This window comes from Peromyscus californicus, unplaced genomic scaffold (assembly GCF_007827085.1).
Source record: "Peromyscus californicus insignis strain IS unplaced genomic scaffold, ASM782708v3 Scaffold_5__1_contigs__length_169319896, whole genome shotgun sequence".
Lineage (NCBI taxonomy): Eukaryota > Metazoa > Chordata > Mammalia > Rodentia > Cricetidae > Peromyscus > Peromyscus californicus.
Window position 1 is genome coordinate 101,672,840 of NW_026294573.1, and position 16,569 is coordinate 101,689,408.

At 51.9% G+C, this 16,569-nt stretch overlaps 1 protein-coding gene across 1 annotated transcript; it reads left to right on the top strand.

The window, feature by feature from the left end:
* The first annotated feature begins 260 nt into the window (after nucleotides 1-260).
* On the top strand, nucleotides 261-16,359 carry Igfbpl1 (insulin like growth factor binding protein like 1). The gene is made up of 5 exons (XM_052718252.1): nucleotides 261-767; nucleotides 11,380-11,489; nucleotides 12,201-12,317; nucleotides 14,106-14,263; nucleotides 16,039-16,359. Exons 1-4 carry the CDS (start codon nucleotides 332-334, stop codon nucleotides 14,253-14,255), a joined length of 813 nt encoding a protein of 270 aa, XP_052574212.1. The 5' UTR covers nucleotides 261-331; the 3' UTR covers nucleotides 14,256-14,263; nucleotides 16,039-16,359.
* Nucleotides 16,360-16,569: the final 210 nt, after the last annotated feature.

Sequence of the window (16,569 nt, forward strand, 5' to 3'; positions counted from 1 at the left end):
GAAAGAGAGCAAAATAAAATAGGGCATCCTGGTGGGAGGATTGAGAGTCATAACATTTGAGACTGGTGGACAAGTTGTCGTTTGGACCGGGCTGCTCCCCCACCTCACCGCCCCCATCCCCACCGCTCAATCCGGAGGTGGCAGAGCTGTTCTGGAGACTTCCCTGCAGTTCGGCGCGCCGGTAGGGCCGCGCGGCGTCGGTCCCGGGCCGAGGGGCGCCCCGCGGTGCGGGCCGGGCCAATCAGCGGGCGCGGGGCGGGCGCGGTGGCTTTGCACGCGCCGAGCGCTAAGCGGAGCAGAGGCGCTGCTGCCGTCCGTCCGGGAGTCGGCCATGCCGCGTTTGCCGCTGCTGCTCCTGCTGCTGCCGTCGCTGACCGGGGGCCTCGGGCTCCGCGACGCGGGCAGACGACACCCCGAGTGCAGCCCGTGTCGGCTGGATCGCTGCCCCGTGCCCTCGCCCTGCCCAGCGCCCTGGATCGCCGCGCGCGACGAGTGCGGCTGCTGCGCGCGCTGCCTGGGCGCAGAGGGCGCGAGCTGCGGGGGACGGGTGGGCGCACGCTGTGGCCCCGGTCTGGTGTGCGCGAGTCGCGCCGCGGGGACGGCGCCCGAGGGCACCGGGCTCTGCGTGTGCGCGCAGCGAGGCACGGTCTGCGGCTCCGACGGCCGCTCCTACTCCAGCATCTGCGCGCTACGTCTGCGCGCCCGGCACGCACCCCGCATGCACCCTGGCCACCTGCACAAGGCACGCGATGGCCCCTGCGAGTTCGGTGAGTGGGGTTTGACCCCGAAAGGCCCGGGCAGATGGAAAAAGCGGGAACCCAATGCTCTAAGGTGTGGGACAAAGAATTTTATTGCACAGAAGTGGACGACACCACCGGGGCCTCAGTCTCCCCTGAAGGGACAGTATTTAGCATCTTAATTTCATGTTGGGGAGACTGGGGCGAAATCTACACCCTGCCTGCCCTAGAGCAAACAGGGATGTGGATGCTTAAGAACCTGCTATTGCAGTTATTTGAAAATGGGGATTGGAGTGGTTCCCGCGCCAAGTGGATTGTTTGAATAGAGAGGAAGGGAAGGTGAGGATTCCCAGAGAGCAGAAGTCACACAAGGGATTGAAGAGTCACCAAGACAGAGCACCAGGATACTGGGTATCCAGTGAGACCCAGATTAAGGCCCTCAGGCAACTTCCATCCTTAGCGGTGGAGACCTTTGGAAACTTGAGCTGTGAAAAGAGGCAGACCCAGTCTGAAGTGCACGTAATTTGAAGTGTCCTGCTTTAAGAAGTAAGTAAAAAAACTCTCAGTTGACAGGGTCTTCAAAGCTTAACATTTGCCCACCCACTGATGCCCTAACTGATCACTGTCCTGGGTAATTTTTTTAAAACCAAAACATCAGTCAGTGATTATGGATGTCGAGAAAAGCTAGCCTGGTTTGCCCGTGTGTGGGTTTGACATGGCCAGGAGCTTTCAGAGAACAACCCATCTAGTCTGTCTGGATGGTAAGTGTGGTAAGTGTGATGGTTGGCTGGTCCCCGGGATGCTGCCATGCGGCCTGTGCTTCAGGCCTCTCGAGATTTCTGGCCTGAGCTGGGAGATGAAGTCTACACCAAATGCCCAAGTTAGAGCTTCCGGAAAGACACCTGGTGGCTCTTTTCCCAGGCCTTAAATAGTTCTTGGTATTGTTTTTCTCCTCTCCCTCCAAACATTCCATGGAAATGTGCTCAAACCCAGGATTCTGATGGATTGTTGGCGATGGGGCAGGAAGCCCGCTAGACAGGGAAACAATAAGAGGCTGATGAAGCAGGCCCTTTTCTGGGTTACACAGAAAAGTCACCATGGCTCTTTCTTAGTTCAGGCTCCAATGGAGGACAGTGCTGGCTGGGGGTGGATGGGCGGGGGGAGCTACTCCTGGGTAGCTCCTGGCTCCCCCAGTGACATTAAGCCCAGTTGTTTTCCTGTTCAGCCACAGCGGCCCCAGGGGGGCATGGTTGATGCCCCTCTCTGCGTGGAATGCTTGTGCCCGAGGCACCGACACCATCCCGTCTTTCCTTCTGGTAGTTCTGTCTCTGTCTTTACAATCTGCCTTCTCAGCAGTTGGCTCACAGGCAGCTCCCTTTGTCTGAGACAGGTAGCACTAATGGCACACGCACAGGACACAGAAGAAATGCTGACCAGGCCACCCAAAGCTTCTCAGTGCTGATGGGCTCGGGGAATTTTTCCCCGGGGTGGCATTCTGTTCCTGGGAGAAAGACCCCTTCAAGGCATGTGGCTCAAAGCTGTTGTTATGCAGGGAGACTCAGACCCAGAGAAAGCAGGGGACTTGTCCAAGATGTCCACGAAAGGCTGCCACCTCCCAGGTCCCAACCCCTTGTCCAGCACTCTTTCAGGAGTGGACTTGATAATATTAAGTCAGGCAGATGGTGGTTGCTATGGTTACCAGAGTACAGACAGATGGCAGATGGAAAACCCACACCCCTAATTCACTGAAAATTACCAAATGACAAGTAAATGTGCCAGCCCCTCGGCTCTGATCTATGGGCTCTGAGCCCCGCCCTGGGCTCCAGCCTGGAGAATAAAGAGGTCCTCCGAGCCAAAGGGAGCAATTCAGAAGCCAATTTCCAGGCCCTCATTAGTGGCACTCCTGAGCTCAGCTGGCCTCTCCACCAGGGTTTGTGTCACCCACCTGAGACCTGGTGTTCTCTACTTGTCACCTCTGTCTTCACAAGCTTGTGTGGTCCTTGCCTTGTAGCTCAGGGAGGCATGGGCTCCTGCACAGGGAGCTGTTTCCCACTCTGGCTGCACCTCATTCTGGGCTGCCCTGAAGCCATCTTTAATTCAAAAGACACAGCGGGAGCACTTTTAACAAAGCCCCAGGGGACCCCGTTTGAAGGGAAACAGACAGTTTTACTTCAGTATTGGTGACAGTCACTCCTCCTCAGCTCCCCCACAAGACTCCTCCAGCACCCAGGTACCTCCGCTTTAATGGGATGAGGACTCATACATATATTGATTAGCTCCTTCCCAGTGGAGACCAGTGATGCCTCCATGGGACAGTGGTGGCAAACAGCGTTTGGGTCTAGATGCTGCCCTTCCCAGAAGCCTTTGCTCAGAATTGCCCGCTGCCTAGTATTGAGAGCGTCCTTTGAGCCTTGTGCATGGAAGACGTATGTGTGACTATTTTGTTGTTAAACATTGCTTTGCATGCATTGTTGTCCTGGATTTTTGCAGTCACCAGAAGGAGGGGAGAGGTCTTACCTATCCCCTTAATTCAGTGCTTCTCAACCTTCCTAATGCTGCGACCCTTTAACACAGCTCCTCATGTTGTGGTGACTCCCACCCATAAAATTATTTTCATTGCTACTTCATAACTCTAATTTTGCTACTGTTATGACTTGTAATGTAAATATCTGTGTTTTCCGATGGTCTCAGGTGACCCCCTGGGAAAGGGTCATTCGATCTCCAAGGGGTCTCGACCGACAGGTTGAGAACCACTGCCTTAATAAAAGGGAACGTTGAGGCACACCAAAGGGGATTTCTTGAAGCTGCATGGCTGGCCCCAGCTGAGACAGGGCCCCAGGTCCATTTGCCTGGTTCTTGACAGATCCCTGCCATCCGGCTCCAGCCTTTGAGCCCTAGCAACTTCTCTGAGAGCTTGAGCTCCTGAATCTTAGAAAATTCACCTTGGTTGGAATTCCTGCTCCATTTAGAAGCCCGAGGTACGTGTTACCAGGTAACAGAAGAGGCGGTGAATGCCACTTTGTGAGAGGGACAAAGAAAGGGGCCTCGTGTTCCAAAGCCTTTCATGAATGCCGAGGGAGGGGATTTGAGTCGCAGGCTGCAGGCAGTGGGATTAAGCTGGGGCTCCTTCCACATCCAACCGTGATTATAAGCATAAATTATCAAGCCTGTTCGGCACGTTGATCATTAAATTCTTTGCTTGTGTGTGTCTTAATACAAGCAGATAGGGTCCTGGGGGATGACTTTGGCTATTCTTGCTTTCCATGACACCATTAACTTAAATCTCTGAGGCATGTAGAACGATCTTTCATTCAGCCACCAAGGACCCATTTAATGGAAGGGGTAGGGAGACAGACTACGACATGCAGTAATAATAATACAGGTCCTTTGATCTGTGCAGATCCACACAGCTGACACAGACACCATCATTATGTTCTGCATGCCAGAGGGTGTGGGGCAGTGTTCTCTTCTCAAGCAGACAATGGTTCACAGCCCGCCTAAGCAGCAGCTGACAGCACCTGGACTCCCAGGCAGCTGAGTCTCCCCGGTACTGTTTTGCCTATGCAGTGGTCCCTACATCCTCTGACCACACGCAGCTGAGTGACTGTGACCTCCTGTCTAGCCCTGGAATGGATGGAGCCGTGCCATCCTGGATTTCCTGGGCTGCTGTGAGCGTGAGAAGAAAGCAAGTACTGAGCAGGGAAAACTTAGAAAGATGGAACTGATCCATTTAGAAGACTGGACCGGCCAGGAGCCGCCAGCCCTCCTGAAAAGTCACTTTATTCCGGCCAAAGGTAGATGGGAAGGAAAACCCTGCTCCTCCCAGGATAATGGTGGCCCTGACAACACTGAGGTGAGAAGCTATGTCCTGGGCTCTTTGAAGATCACTGCCATCCATCCCTAGCCCGCAGGGCATGGAACCACTGCAGGACCTCTGAACTCTGGAGATCCTGAGGGTTGAGGGTCATGGCCTCTGGTAGCATCAGATAGGACCTGTCACCAGAAGTCAGCAGAGAGCTGTAAACACAGTACAATAGAAAGGTCTGTTGTGGGTCGCAGGAGCTGCTGTGTCCCTGGGTCCCTCCTTAGGACACCGGGGCAGATTGCAGGGGGTCTTCAACTGTTCCTCACTTCCGCTGTGGAGGGCAGGCAGCGGGCATGTCATGGCTTAAATACGAAGTGTTCTGGGAAGATTTGTGTATTAAAGGTTTAGTCCCCAGCTCTGGCACTATTGGGGTTGGTGGAGTCTTCGGGAGGTGGGGCCCCACTAGAGGAAGCAAGTGGGCATCCGTGCCTTCGAGGAAGTCTTGTCCCAAGAACCATCTCTGTTCCCCGCTCTGCTCCCTGGCAGCTATTAGGTGAACAGCTTTCTTCCATTCTGCCCTTCCACTATAATGTCTTGCCACAGACCTAATAGGAACAGCGCCAGCCAGCCAGCCGTGGACTGACTCAGGTCCCAAGGCAGATGGGCGCCTGTGTCCATTCTGAAGAAGCCACAGCTGAAACTGAAGCATGACACTGGACACACAGCCTAGACAGAACTTGAAGTGGGTTTCCTTAAGCCCTCCCTGCCCACCGTACCGTTCTTCCAGGCTCTGGTAGTCACTGAGCACCCCGCTGTCACACTTGAGTAGTGTGAGGACCAGAGATGTCCTGCTAGTGTTATGGGGAGTCTCTGGTGGGCATGGCTGGGAGGTGATATGTGGAATGTTTCCTCCCTGTGCAGAAGAGAGCTCAAATAACTGGGCCTGAGACTGTCACTTCAGAATGATCAACTGGCAAGGGTGGCCTGTGGCTGGCTTCTGAGAGCCTGGACTTGAGGAAAGGAAACCATTCCCAGAACTGAGGGGCGGGCGTGGCTCACTGCCTGAAAGGCGGAGGGTGGTCCATGTTGATGTTTCATCACCATGAATAACGCAGTGACCATGACAGAATGGCTTTCTGTTGGCTCCAGGTTCTGGGGGTCCCAGTCCAGAATCCATAGCCGCATTTTTCTTTTCACCCCTGGCCAGAACAGCCCAGCCCAGCAGGAGTGTGTGGCTTACCTCCCAAGCCAGGAAGCCGAAGATAGAAGGTACCAGAACCCTACAGTCCCCTCTGAAATAGTACCTCTAGTGAGCTAAAGACCTCTTGCTGGGCTCCACTTCCTGAATGGGCAGTTACACTACCACCCCCACCCCATAACACTCTAAGAACGCAGCCTCCAGCACATAAGCTTTGGGGGTCACTTCTCCACCCATCTAGGGATCTGAGACTTTGGTTCATAATTCAATCCCTGTGTGATCAGCCCCCACTAAACCCTGGTGCCAAGCCCCTCGTGGGCTTCCCGACTACACAGCACTTCACGGTAGTGTCTCAATCCACGGCTGTCCCCTGTGTGGTTCCCCGGGTCGCTGGCGCCTGGATCCCCTACCTGACTCTCCTCTCGGGTGAGTTTGCTCTGTATCCTTGACTTGACATGGGTTGTGACTACGTGACTACACCCTGTACGCTGGGAGGGCCTCCCGGCAAACCACTGTGCCTGGGAACCCTTGACACAGTCTCTGAAGAGATGCTCTCTCTCTTCTTCTGGGACGGAGCCCCCCCCCCCCAAAATAACAGTTGTCTCAGTTTCAAAAATAGAGTGGAATGGTATGGAACCGTGGCGGGAGTTTGAGTCCGTGTTCTTCCAGGCCCTTCACCTTCCTAAGCCTTAGTCCCCTGGCTGTAAAATGGGAGCTAGAACGCCACCCTTCCAGGGCTGGTGTGAGAGGCAGAAGAGTCCTCTAGGGGAAAGGCACAACCAGAAAGAGGAATCCCACCTCCCACCACTGAGGTCGGGCTAACCCTGGCCAGCTCCCCCTGCTGGCGCGCGTTAAGATTGCTGGAAAGGAGGGCGTTGAGAGCTGTAGGCAGCCAGCCGACTGACACAGCGCCTTAGCTGTGGCATCCTTGCTATTACCGTGATTGTTATTGACCGTGCAGAGCGGTTATGGCCCAGAACACAAATTTAACGCCAGATACATTGAAATTAAAAGAAGATGACTGACAACAGGCAGCCTGAGGAAACCTTTCAAGGTCACAGCACTGCTCTGCTTCCAACGGTGACTTCCCAGCCGTATGCATCGGTTTCAACGTGGATCCGTGCACCAGAACGAGCTGTATGCAGCATGCGAATTTATAGATAAATAAATGTATTGGGAAATGTTGCTTTAACGCTGAGAGCAGGGGGCTCCTTTGTAAAAGAAATGGTGTTTCCTGCCGTGAAAGCGGTGGCAAGGGCAGCCTTCCCTAGACAGTCCTTCTTAATTGTAGTTATTGAAAGAGAGGGAGAGGGAGACTCGAGGAGTGCGGAGGAAATGTGATTTACTGGTTTATTCATTTAGCCCTGAAAGGGAAGTGATGAAGTCTCATTTAAAATTTATGACTTTACTTGAAGGGAAGTGAAACACGTTGACGGAGCGTCCCTCTGGAACCTATTGATGGCCCTGGAGTCAGGGGCGGTATGACTGTCCCACAGCAGTTTGGGGACAGGCTTGTGGGTGGAAGGGCTTGCAGCTGGACTCGCCTGTGTGGCTGTGAGGAGGTGCCGGCTGGAGGATGGGAATAAATTAGCCCCTCTTTGTTGTTGCAGATGGGGCTTCTGCCAGACAACCCGTGTGTGGGTCTGTGGCTGCAGGGCGTGTTGGAAGTTGGGGGGCTCTCTTCCCCGGAGCACCGGCTGCACTCCTGGGTGTGGGTTTGGACATCCCTTTAGAGAGCAGTCACGTGGGCAGATCTGAAAGCGTGGCTCATTGAAAGGGGTAGGTGGCCTGGCGTGGGCCAGGCAGTCTGTACTCACCGGAGAGCCATTGTACCAAGGGCTCCAGCCCCGGCAACATCAGGTGGTGACGGCAGGAAAGAAGCCGCTCTTATATTTTTGGTCGTGAGCCTAGCCTTTAATGGCTGAGCCATCTCTCCAGCCGGGTGGTGGTGGTGTACGCCTTTAATCCCAGCACTCGGGAGGCAGAGCCAGGAGGATCTCTGTGAGTTCGAGGCCAGCCTGCGCTACCGAGTGAGATCCAGGACAGGCTCCAAAGCTACACGGAGAAACCCTGTCTCGGAAAAAAAAAAAAAAAAAAAGGAAAAAACCCGCTCCCATGAGAATGAGATTGCTCACAGAGCCCTCCAGGGGCCCAGCTCTGCAGTGAGCGCTCCATTCCTGGGGTATGGAATGCAAATGCTCAGGTCTGCCCTCACTGTGTCTGGAGGGCCCATACCAGTCTCCTTTCTGTGTTGGCTCAGCAGTTAAGAGCACTGCCTGGTCTTCCAGAGGACCCGGGTTTGATTCCTAGCACCCACAGGGCGGCCCACACCATCTGTGATTCCTTTCTGTGGCCTTCCGCCGCTGCATCCTTCACCGCGGTCAGCCTTGCCTCTCTCCCTTTGTTCTGCTGTTTTATTGCAGCCGGATCCCAGTGGGCGTAGGCCCTACCATACTGTTCGGTTTGCTGGCTCCAGAACGGTGGTATTTCTCTTTTATGTGCCATGTTCTCTTCATCTAGTGATCTGTCTGCCACATCTGCCCGACTCTTGCTTACATGTCAAGCTACCGCAGTAATGGCTTTCTCCTTCCATGACTGGTTCACTCTACAGCCCGGGGAAGCCGGGGTCTCCTCAAGTCACCAGAGAAGAGGCAAGAGCTGATAGCCTTCCCTTGGCCAGGCCTCCACCTTGCCAGACTTCATGGCTGGACTTTCTGTCTGGTATGGGTGAGACTAGGTAGAGACCCCTGGCCCCCGAGGCCAGCTGTGATGCAGCTGGTCAAATATGAACAGAACCCTGTTTAGGACTTGATTGTGTGGCTAGGCCTGTAGGGTTGGTAGTCAATCCTCCTGTGGAGTTGGGGCAAAAGTAGGAGCAGTAAGTCCTGAGCACAGGGAAGGCCAGGGCGTCGAGGTACCTCTGGATGAGACGATGCTAGTCGAACAGATCCCCAGTGAGTTAAGAAGCACCGTGCAAAGGGTGAGCTAAGGGTCTAACCTAACCTGTGCTGCAGGCTCTCAGGTTCTTAAACAAACAAAACCCCAAGTCCCTCTTCACTGAAACCCCTCTACACAGAGGCAGAAAAGTGTCTCTGCCCTTGGAAACTTGACACCACCCCTCAGGGTTCTTAAAGCTTTTCCATTGTAGGACCTGAAAAATCCCTAGGTAACCCTGAGTACAGAGTCTATAAAGTAAGCATGCAAATACGCATCAAACATTGGTAATAAATCATAGAGAAATACACTTTAAACAGTTCTGTAGCTGGAGAGTTTTCTCTCTGGGTCCCGCCAAGTCCCGGCAGTCCAACAGCCCACTTATAAAATAAACTACAGACACTTATATTATTTAAACTATTTGGCCTAATGGCTCAGGCTTCTAGCTATTTAGTTCTTACATCTTAAATTAATCCATTTCTATAAATCTATACCTTGCCACGTGGCTTGTGGCTTACTGGCATCTTCACATACTGCTTGTCATGTGTAGTGTCTCCCTCCACCTTCCTGTTCTCTCAATTCTCATCTCTGTTAGTCCTGCCTATACTTCCTGCCTGGCTACTGGCCAATCAGTGATTTATTTATTGACCAATCAGAGCAACACATTTGACATACAGACCATCCCACAGCACAGTTCTTTGGTGTATGTATGATTTCTACCATTCACTGACGGTACGAGCAGTGTTGTACCCTAATGCAATGGTGTGCTTGTTTATCTTCACATAAAGAATTCTATCTTGGGGGCTGGAGAGATGGCTCAGGGGTTAAGAGCACTGACTGCTCTTCCAGAGGTCCTGAGTTCAATGCCCAGCACCCACATGGCAGCTCACAACTCTCTGTAACTCCAGTTCCAGGGGATGTGACACCCTCTTCTGGCCTCTGCAGGCACTGGGCACACACATGGTGCACAGACATCCGTGGAGACAAAACAAACATACACAGAAAGTTAAACCTTTTTAAAATTCTTTTAAAAAAGAACGAAATCTTCTCTGACATCCATACTGCCGGATGTAGGGTATCTTCAACACTTTCCAAAGTTGATTTTTTTTTTTTTTTTTTTGGTTTTTCGAGACAGGGTTTCTCTGTGTAGCTTTGCGCCTTTCCTGGAACTCGCTTTGGAGACCAGGCTGGCCTCGAACTCACAGAGATCCGCCTGGCTCTGCCTCCCGAGTGCTGGGATTAAAGGCCTGCGCCACCACCGCCCGGCTTTTTTTTTTTTTTTTTTTTTTATTGAACCTCTTCATATAAATATTACGTAGTACAAACTGGCAGAAGAGGGCTGGGAATGTGCCTCAGTTGGAGTGCTTGTTTAGTGTGCATAAAACGCTGAATTTAACCCCCAGCCCCACAGGCCAACTGATGTCAACAGCTGTAATCCCAGCACTCAGGACTTGGAGGCAGGAGAATCGCAAGTTTGAAGTTATCCTTGGCTACGTAGAGAGTTTGAGGTCAGCCTGGGCTAAAGAGGCCCAATCTTAAAAAAAAAAAAAAAAAAAAAAAAAGGCTTTGTTTTCTGTAAGTCGGTCATGTTTCTGTAAGAGCAGAGAGCATGCACGGTAAAAATAAAACAAAGAATTCCCACAAACCGCCGCAGCTCATCACACACGGCTGTCTAGAATCTGAACTGAGGCGTTTGGGGCGTGGGTCCTCGGTGTGTCGGGCAGTGTTGTTAGGGGTGTGTCCGGCAGTGTTGCTAGGGGTGTGTCCGGCAGTGTTGGGGTGTGTCCGGCAGTGTTGTTAGGGGTGTGTCCGGCAGTGTTGCTAGGGGTGTGTCCGGCAGTGTGGTTAGGGGTGTGTCCGGCAGTGTTGTTAGGGGTGTGCCCGGCAGTGTCGTTAGGGGTGTGTCCGGCAGTGTCGTTAGGGGTGTGTCTGGCAGTGTCGTTAGGGGTGTGTCCAGCAGATTTGTTAGGGGTGTGTCTGGTAGTGTGGTTAGGGGTGTGTCCGGCAGTGTTGTTAGGGGTGTGTCCGGCAGTGTGGTTAGGGGTGTGTCCGGCAGTGTGGTTAGGGGTGTGTCCGGCAGTGTGGTTAGGGGTGTGTCCGGCAGTGTGGTTAGGGGGTGTGTCCGGTAGTGTGGTTAGGGGTGTGTCCGACAGTGTGGTTAGGGGGTGTGGCGCAATGGATGGCATTTATGGTGCAGAGCTCCTGGGCTCTGAAGTCAAAACTGCCATGAAGTTATATGATACAACATGTGTGAGCACTATCAGAGCACCCCAGATTCATCCCTCTTTGACTTGGAATTAAATTTTGGCCATCATGTGTTCAGAAAACTTTGTCACCAGATTTTCGGGACCCCATCCCCCACGGGCACTTATATGAACCACAGTTAGAGTGAGAGTCTAGGAAGCAGCCAGGGGCTATGGAGCCAGCAATAAATACACAGATGGTAGCTGAGGTGTTGGGGTACTCAGGGAGAGCGTGTGTTGAGACCCGAGCTCCACCACTGACCGCCGGACATCTGGACATCACTTTTCCCCTTTGGTTCTGTTTTTCTGGTGGTAAAAACAAAGGTAGACCTGCAGATCCCAGGCCTAGGAGTATACTTCCTCAGAGGACCCACTACTCCCTCCTCGAGGGACTTGCTGCAGGCCCTCAGAGGTCAGGGTTGGACTCCTGCCAGGGTGAAGGATGGTTCCTTTGTCTTCTAGCTCCTGTGGTCCTCATGCCACCTCGAGATGTTCACAATGTCACCGGGGCTCAAGTGTTCCTTTCGTGTGAGGTGAAGGCTGTGCCCACGCCGGTCATCACCTGGAAGAAGGTAAATTTCTCCAAGCATTTGCACGTTTGCCTGTGTGCATGCGCACCTGTTGTGAGCGTGGGAGAGAAGGATGAAACAGAAGGACCCGCGGGTGGTGAACAGTTTTTCCTTAGGTGTGTTTGTATGTGGGCCAGAGGACTAGACAAAGATACTCCAGCCCCATGCATCAAAGCTGCCCCCCTAGAGCTCTCTCCGAAGGCGGGCTTGTATTCCTTCCCATACCACTTGTTCATTTGGTCACTTTAGGTGCCTTAGAAAGCTCTGCTAGGGACGTACTAACAGCTGCTGGGTCCTAAGACCCTGCTCTGTTGTGGCACGGAGCTATAAACAGACTGGTGACCGAGACTCAATCATGTCCTGAACACTGAGGGCCAATTCTGAGACTGGCAAAGGTCACAAGTTTAGTTGACCCCTTGTCCCGCCAGCTCTGATAAGGACTGTGAAATCCACAGCTATTCCCATCCTCCTCCACCCTTTGGCGAAGTTGGCAACCTCACTGTCCAGCAGGTGGCGCTGTCCAAACAGACACAGACTTAATAGACACAGATTTAAAAGACGGCTGAGTTATTTGCATAAGAATGACAGGCATTTGGATTTCTGCCTTGGAGTCTCAGGGAGGATGCAGGTGGCCAGAGGCCTGGGGGGGGGGGGGGGTCAGCCAGGCTCAGAATTATTTTTCTAAACTGTGCATGCTTTCTCTGCCTCACATAGGTCGTGGGTTCTCCTGAGGGCACTGAGGAGTTGGAGGAATTGCCCGGAGACCATGTCAATATAGCTGTCCAGGTGCGTGGGGGCCCTTCTGACCATGAGACCACATCCTGGATTTTGGTGAGTGTTTCAGATTATTGGATATTATCAACAAACCACCCTTTGTCTTCCCATGACATGTTATGCTTTTAAAACTGTTCCCTATTCTTTTCTTTTGGCTTGGCTGGAGATCGAACCCAGGACCTCACTTCAAATTTTTATTTTGAAGGCTGATGGCAAATTTTTAGTTTGAAGGCTCAGTGGGTAAAGGTGCTTGACCTGAGTTCAATCCCCAGGACCCACATGGAGGATGGAGAGAACTGATTTCTGCAAGCTGTCCTCTGGTCTCCATATATATGTGTATATTCACAAAATAAGTAAATAAATGTAATTTTTAAACATTTAAAATTTTGAGACAAGGTCTCACTCAGTTGCCCAGGCTAACCTCAAATTCTTAACCTGTTGCTCCAGCCCACAAAATAACTGGCATGTGCCACCAGCTCCAGCTTGTCCCTGTCTGTCCCACTGGACCCTCTGGAGTAGGCGGGGCAGGTTTGTTAGCTCCCAAGAGTATAAGTATCTTAGTTAGGGTTTTTATTGTTGTGAAGAGACCCCATGACCGTGACAACTCTCATAAATGAAAACATTTAATTGGGGTGGCTCACTTTAGAGGAGTTCAGAGGTTTCATCCATTATCATCATGATGCTGGAGCGTGGCAGTGTGCAGGCAGACATGATGCTGGAGAAGTAGCTGAGAGCCCTACATCTTGCAGGAAACAGGAATTCGAGTGAGACACTGGATGGTATCCTGAGCATAAGAAACCTCAAAGCCTGCCCCCACAGTGACACACTTCCTTCAGCAAGGCCATACCCACTCCAACAAAGCCATGCCTCCTAATAGTGCCACTCCCTGTGAGGTTATGGGGGCCAATTACATTCAAACCACCCCAATAAGTGATCTGCAGCAGTGGCCCTAAAAGATGTCCCAGTGCCCAGCTGTGGATAGGCTACCCTATGTGGCAAGTGGGCGTTAAGGCTTTAAGATGAGATTGCCTAGGGAGACTTGCAAGTAAGTCACATGCTGTTAGGGTCACAAGAAACTTAATGGATTACCCAGGTCGGTCTAATTTAAAGGTGAGTCTGTATGAGGAGGAAGGAGGCAGAAGGGACGGCAGGATGAGAGAGGTGCTCCCACCGTAACTGAACTGAAGGCAGGGGACAGAGCCATACGGTGCTGGTGTCCCTTGGAGGCTGGCCAAGGCAAGAAAACACATTGTCCCCTCAAGGTGTAGGGATGCCGGACATACCCTGAGTTGAGCCTGCTGGACCCATTTTGAAGGTTGATAAGTTGGTGTTGTATTAAGCTGCTGAAGTTGGAACTATTTGTGACAACAACCACAAGAAGCTGATGCCCCTGCCTAAGGCCACAGGTAGAGAGGGAGCTGGAGCCACAGCAAGGGCCTGGCCCTTCAGGAGCGTCCCTAAGAAGGCGGTGTCGCTGTGTGCCCGTCTCCATGGCAAGAAAAGAAACCAGGTGGCCTGTCAGATTCTGAAAAGCAACAACCATGCAGCTCTGTCGGTGTGAACTGGGTACATGCTGGGGTGTGGCTCAGTTGGTGGCGTCCTTGCTTGATACCCAGGAAACCCAGTGTTGGCTTGCCAGCGCCACAGAAACCCTGCGTGGTCGCACAGACCTCTCATCCTAGCACTCGGGAAGTGAAAACCGGAAGATCAGGAGTTCAGGATCACCGTCAGCTACATAGTGAGTTTGAGAGCCTGCCTGAAAAGAAGGAACCTGAAGAAGGTTGTCAGTTTTGAGTGCGATGCGTGCCGTGTGCAAGCCTGTAAACTTGTCCGTTGTGTTTCTAGATCAACCCTCTGAGGAAGGAAGATGAGGGGGTGTACCACTGTCACGCGGCCAATGCCATCGGAGAGGCTCAGTCCCACAGCACGGTGACGGTCCTCGATCTGAGCAGATACAAAAGCCTCCACTCCCCAGTTCCAGCCGACCTCCTGTGAGGAACATGGTACACATCCCAAGTCATTTCTGTCTCCCTCCCTGTGGCATAAGAGACGTGACTGTGACTTTGTCCCACTGATTTCCCAATCAAAACCAGGTCGGAGCAGCGGCCCAGTGTGGATCATGTCCGTTCTTATGACAGACAGGAGGAGCAGGAAGTGTGCGTAGTCTCACTCAAGTTTCCGCTCAAAAGTGATGTCACATTCGCTGATGGATCATTGGCCATAGCAAGTCACACAACTGTGCTAGGTGGATGAAGTGGGACACGGACACACACACACACACACACACACACACACACACACACACATACATACACACTCATACACACACACCACTCACTAGAGCCAGAAGGCAGCATGATCCTCTCACAGGTTTCAGAGTTGCCATCATGAACAGCAAGGTCTGATAGAACAGGAAGAATTAGAAATAAGTATAATTGACTTTCTTTTATTTTTGAAATTTTTTATGTGTATGAATATTTGCCTGAATGCCTAATACCAGTGGAGGCCACAAGAGGGCATTGGATCCCCTGGAACTGCAGTTACAGATGGTTGTGAGCTGCCCTGTGGGTGCTGGGAACCGAACCCAGGTCCTCTGCAAGAGCAGCCAGTGCTCGTAGCTGCTGAGCCATCTGTGATAGACATTCTTAAAAGCAGAAGGATTTTGCTGTGGTTCTAAACCCTTGATCCTTTTGACTGCTTTTGTTGGACTGCCTTCCATCAGTTCTGTAGAGAATATACAGAGAGGGCTGGAGAGATGGCTCAGAGGTTAAGAGCACTCACTGTTCTTCCAGAGGTCCTGAGTTCAATTCCCAGCAACCACATGGTGGCTCACAACCATCTGTAGTGAGATCTGGTGCCCTCCTCTGTCCTGCAGGGATATATGCAGACAGAGCACTGTAAACATAATTAAAAGACACTGGATACATAATAAATCGATACGTTTTTAAAAAGAGAGAGCATGTACAGAGAGATGACAGACATCAGCACAGTCCAGGGCGCGCAATGGGCACGAGGCAGGAGAGTCTACACCATGGAAGTTGAAAGGAAGGAATCACTGAGGAAGTGGCCCTGGGGGTGACGGTCTCTGTAGGTCATCATAGAGAGAAAAACATGGACGTGTGAAACCATAGGACTTCAGCAAAGCTGGGAAATCAGATCTTACAAGTTGTCTTTCCAATACTCAAGTTTTTTTATTATGCATGATATACGTGATTATATGTATTGTTTTATATCGTTTATAAGAACGTGGTTCATTGCCGGGCGGTGGTGGCGCACGCCTTTAATCCCAGCACTCGGGAGGCAGAGCCAGGCGGATCTCTGTGAGTTCGAGGCCAGCCTGGTCTCCAAAGCGAGTTCCAGGAAAGGCGCAAAGCTACACAGAGAAACCCTGTCTCGAAAAACCAAAAAAAAAAAAAAAAGAACGTGGTTCACATCCACATCTTGAGCTCCCTCTACAGTATGCACTATTGGCTAGCCCTGGGTTGTGGGCCTCCTGGAATGAAATGCTTACCACCACCGTACAGCCATATTGGGACTCTTTAGGGCTTGAGAAGGCCTTTCCTATTCCTGGAGTCTGCCTCCTTGGAATATCTGGCCGACTTTGGTCTTGAATATTCCCACGGCCCCAGGACTGTGCCCGCCCCCCATCAGCCCTGGCTTCATCCCTCACTGAGGAGGGATTTGGACCCCAGCATCACATCCTCCACCTCGAATTTAACACACAGGTCGTTACAGCAGAGCAAGCTTCTGCCTCTAATGACCCCCCTTTCCTTCGCAGGCTTCTGGAGACACTGGTCACAACGTGATGGCATCATCAAGGAGAGGATCATTTCACTCTGTGAAAATCTGGGGAAACTGCCTGTAGATGACTGCTTTTTGTATGTTTTTTTAAAAAAGGAATGCAAACTAGATTCTTACGCAGATGTAGTTTTTAGCAGGGCAGACCTTGGGGAGACAGACATGCATGCACCTTTTTTATATTTTTGGAATGAATCGTTCTCGAACAATTGTTTTTTAACTCTGCTGCCCCAGGATGGGTCGCACACTGTGCATTTGTAATGCTAAAGGGCTCAAAACAAGGCACATGCCGACTGACTTATGACTTGGTGTCTGTGACTTTGGGTGCTCTGTGACTGGGTGTCATGAAGGGAGGAGGGTCCCTGTGCCCCTCTCCTTAAGCGACTGGGATGGGTGTTTTCCCTCCTCTGGGCCATGGTTTCCATCTGTGACCTTAGCGTTTGGACCGAATGCTCCTCATGCTCCCTGTAGCCCCATCCTAGAGTGACATGGCCCTGGGGAACTATGGCCC

Coding starts and splice junctions, on each gene's coding strand:
- Igfbpl1 (XM_052718252.1), top strand. CDS start 332: ATGCCGCGTTTGCCGCTGCTGCTCCTGCTGCTGCCGTCGCTGACCGGG. Junction 11,490..12,200: donor CGGTCATCACCTGGAAGAAG/GTAAATTTCTCC, acceptor TGCCTCACATAG/GTCGTGGGTTCTCCTGAGGG. Junction 12,318..14,105: donor AGACCACATCCTGGATTTTG/GTGAGTGTTTCA, acceptor TTGTGTTTCTAG/ATCAACCCTCTGAGGAAGGA.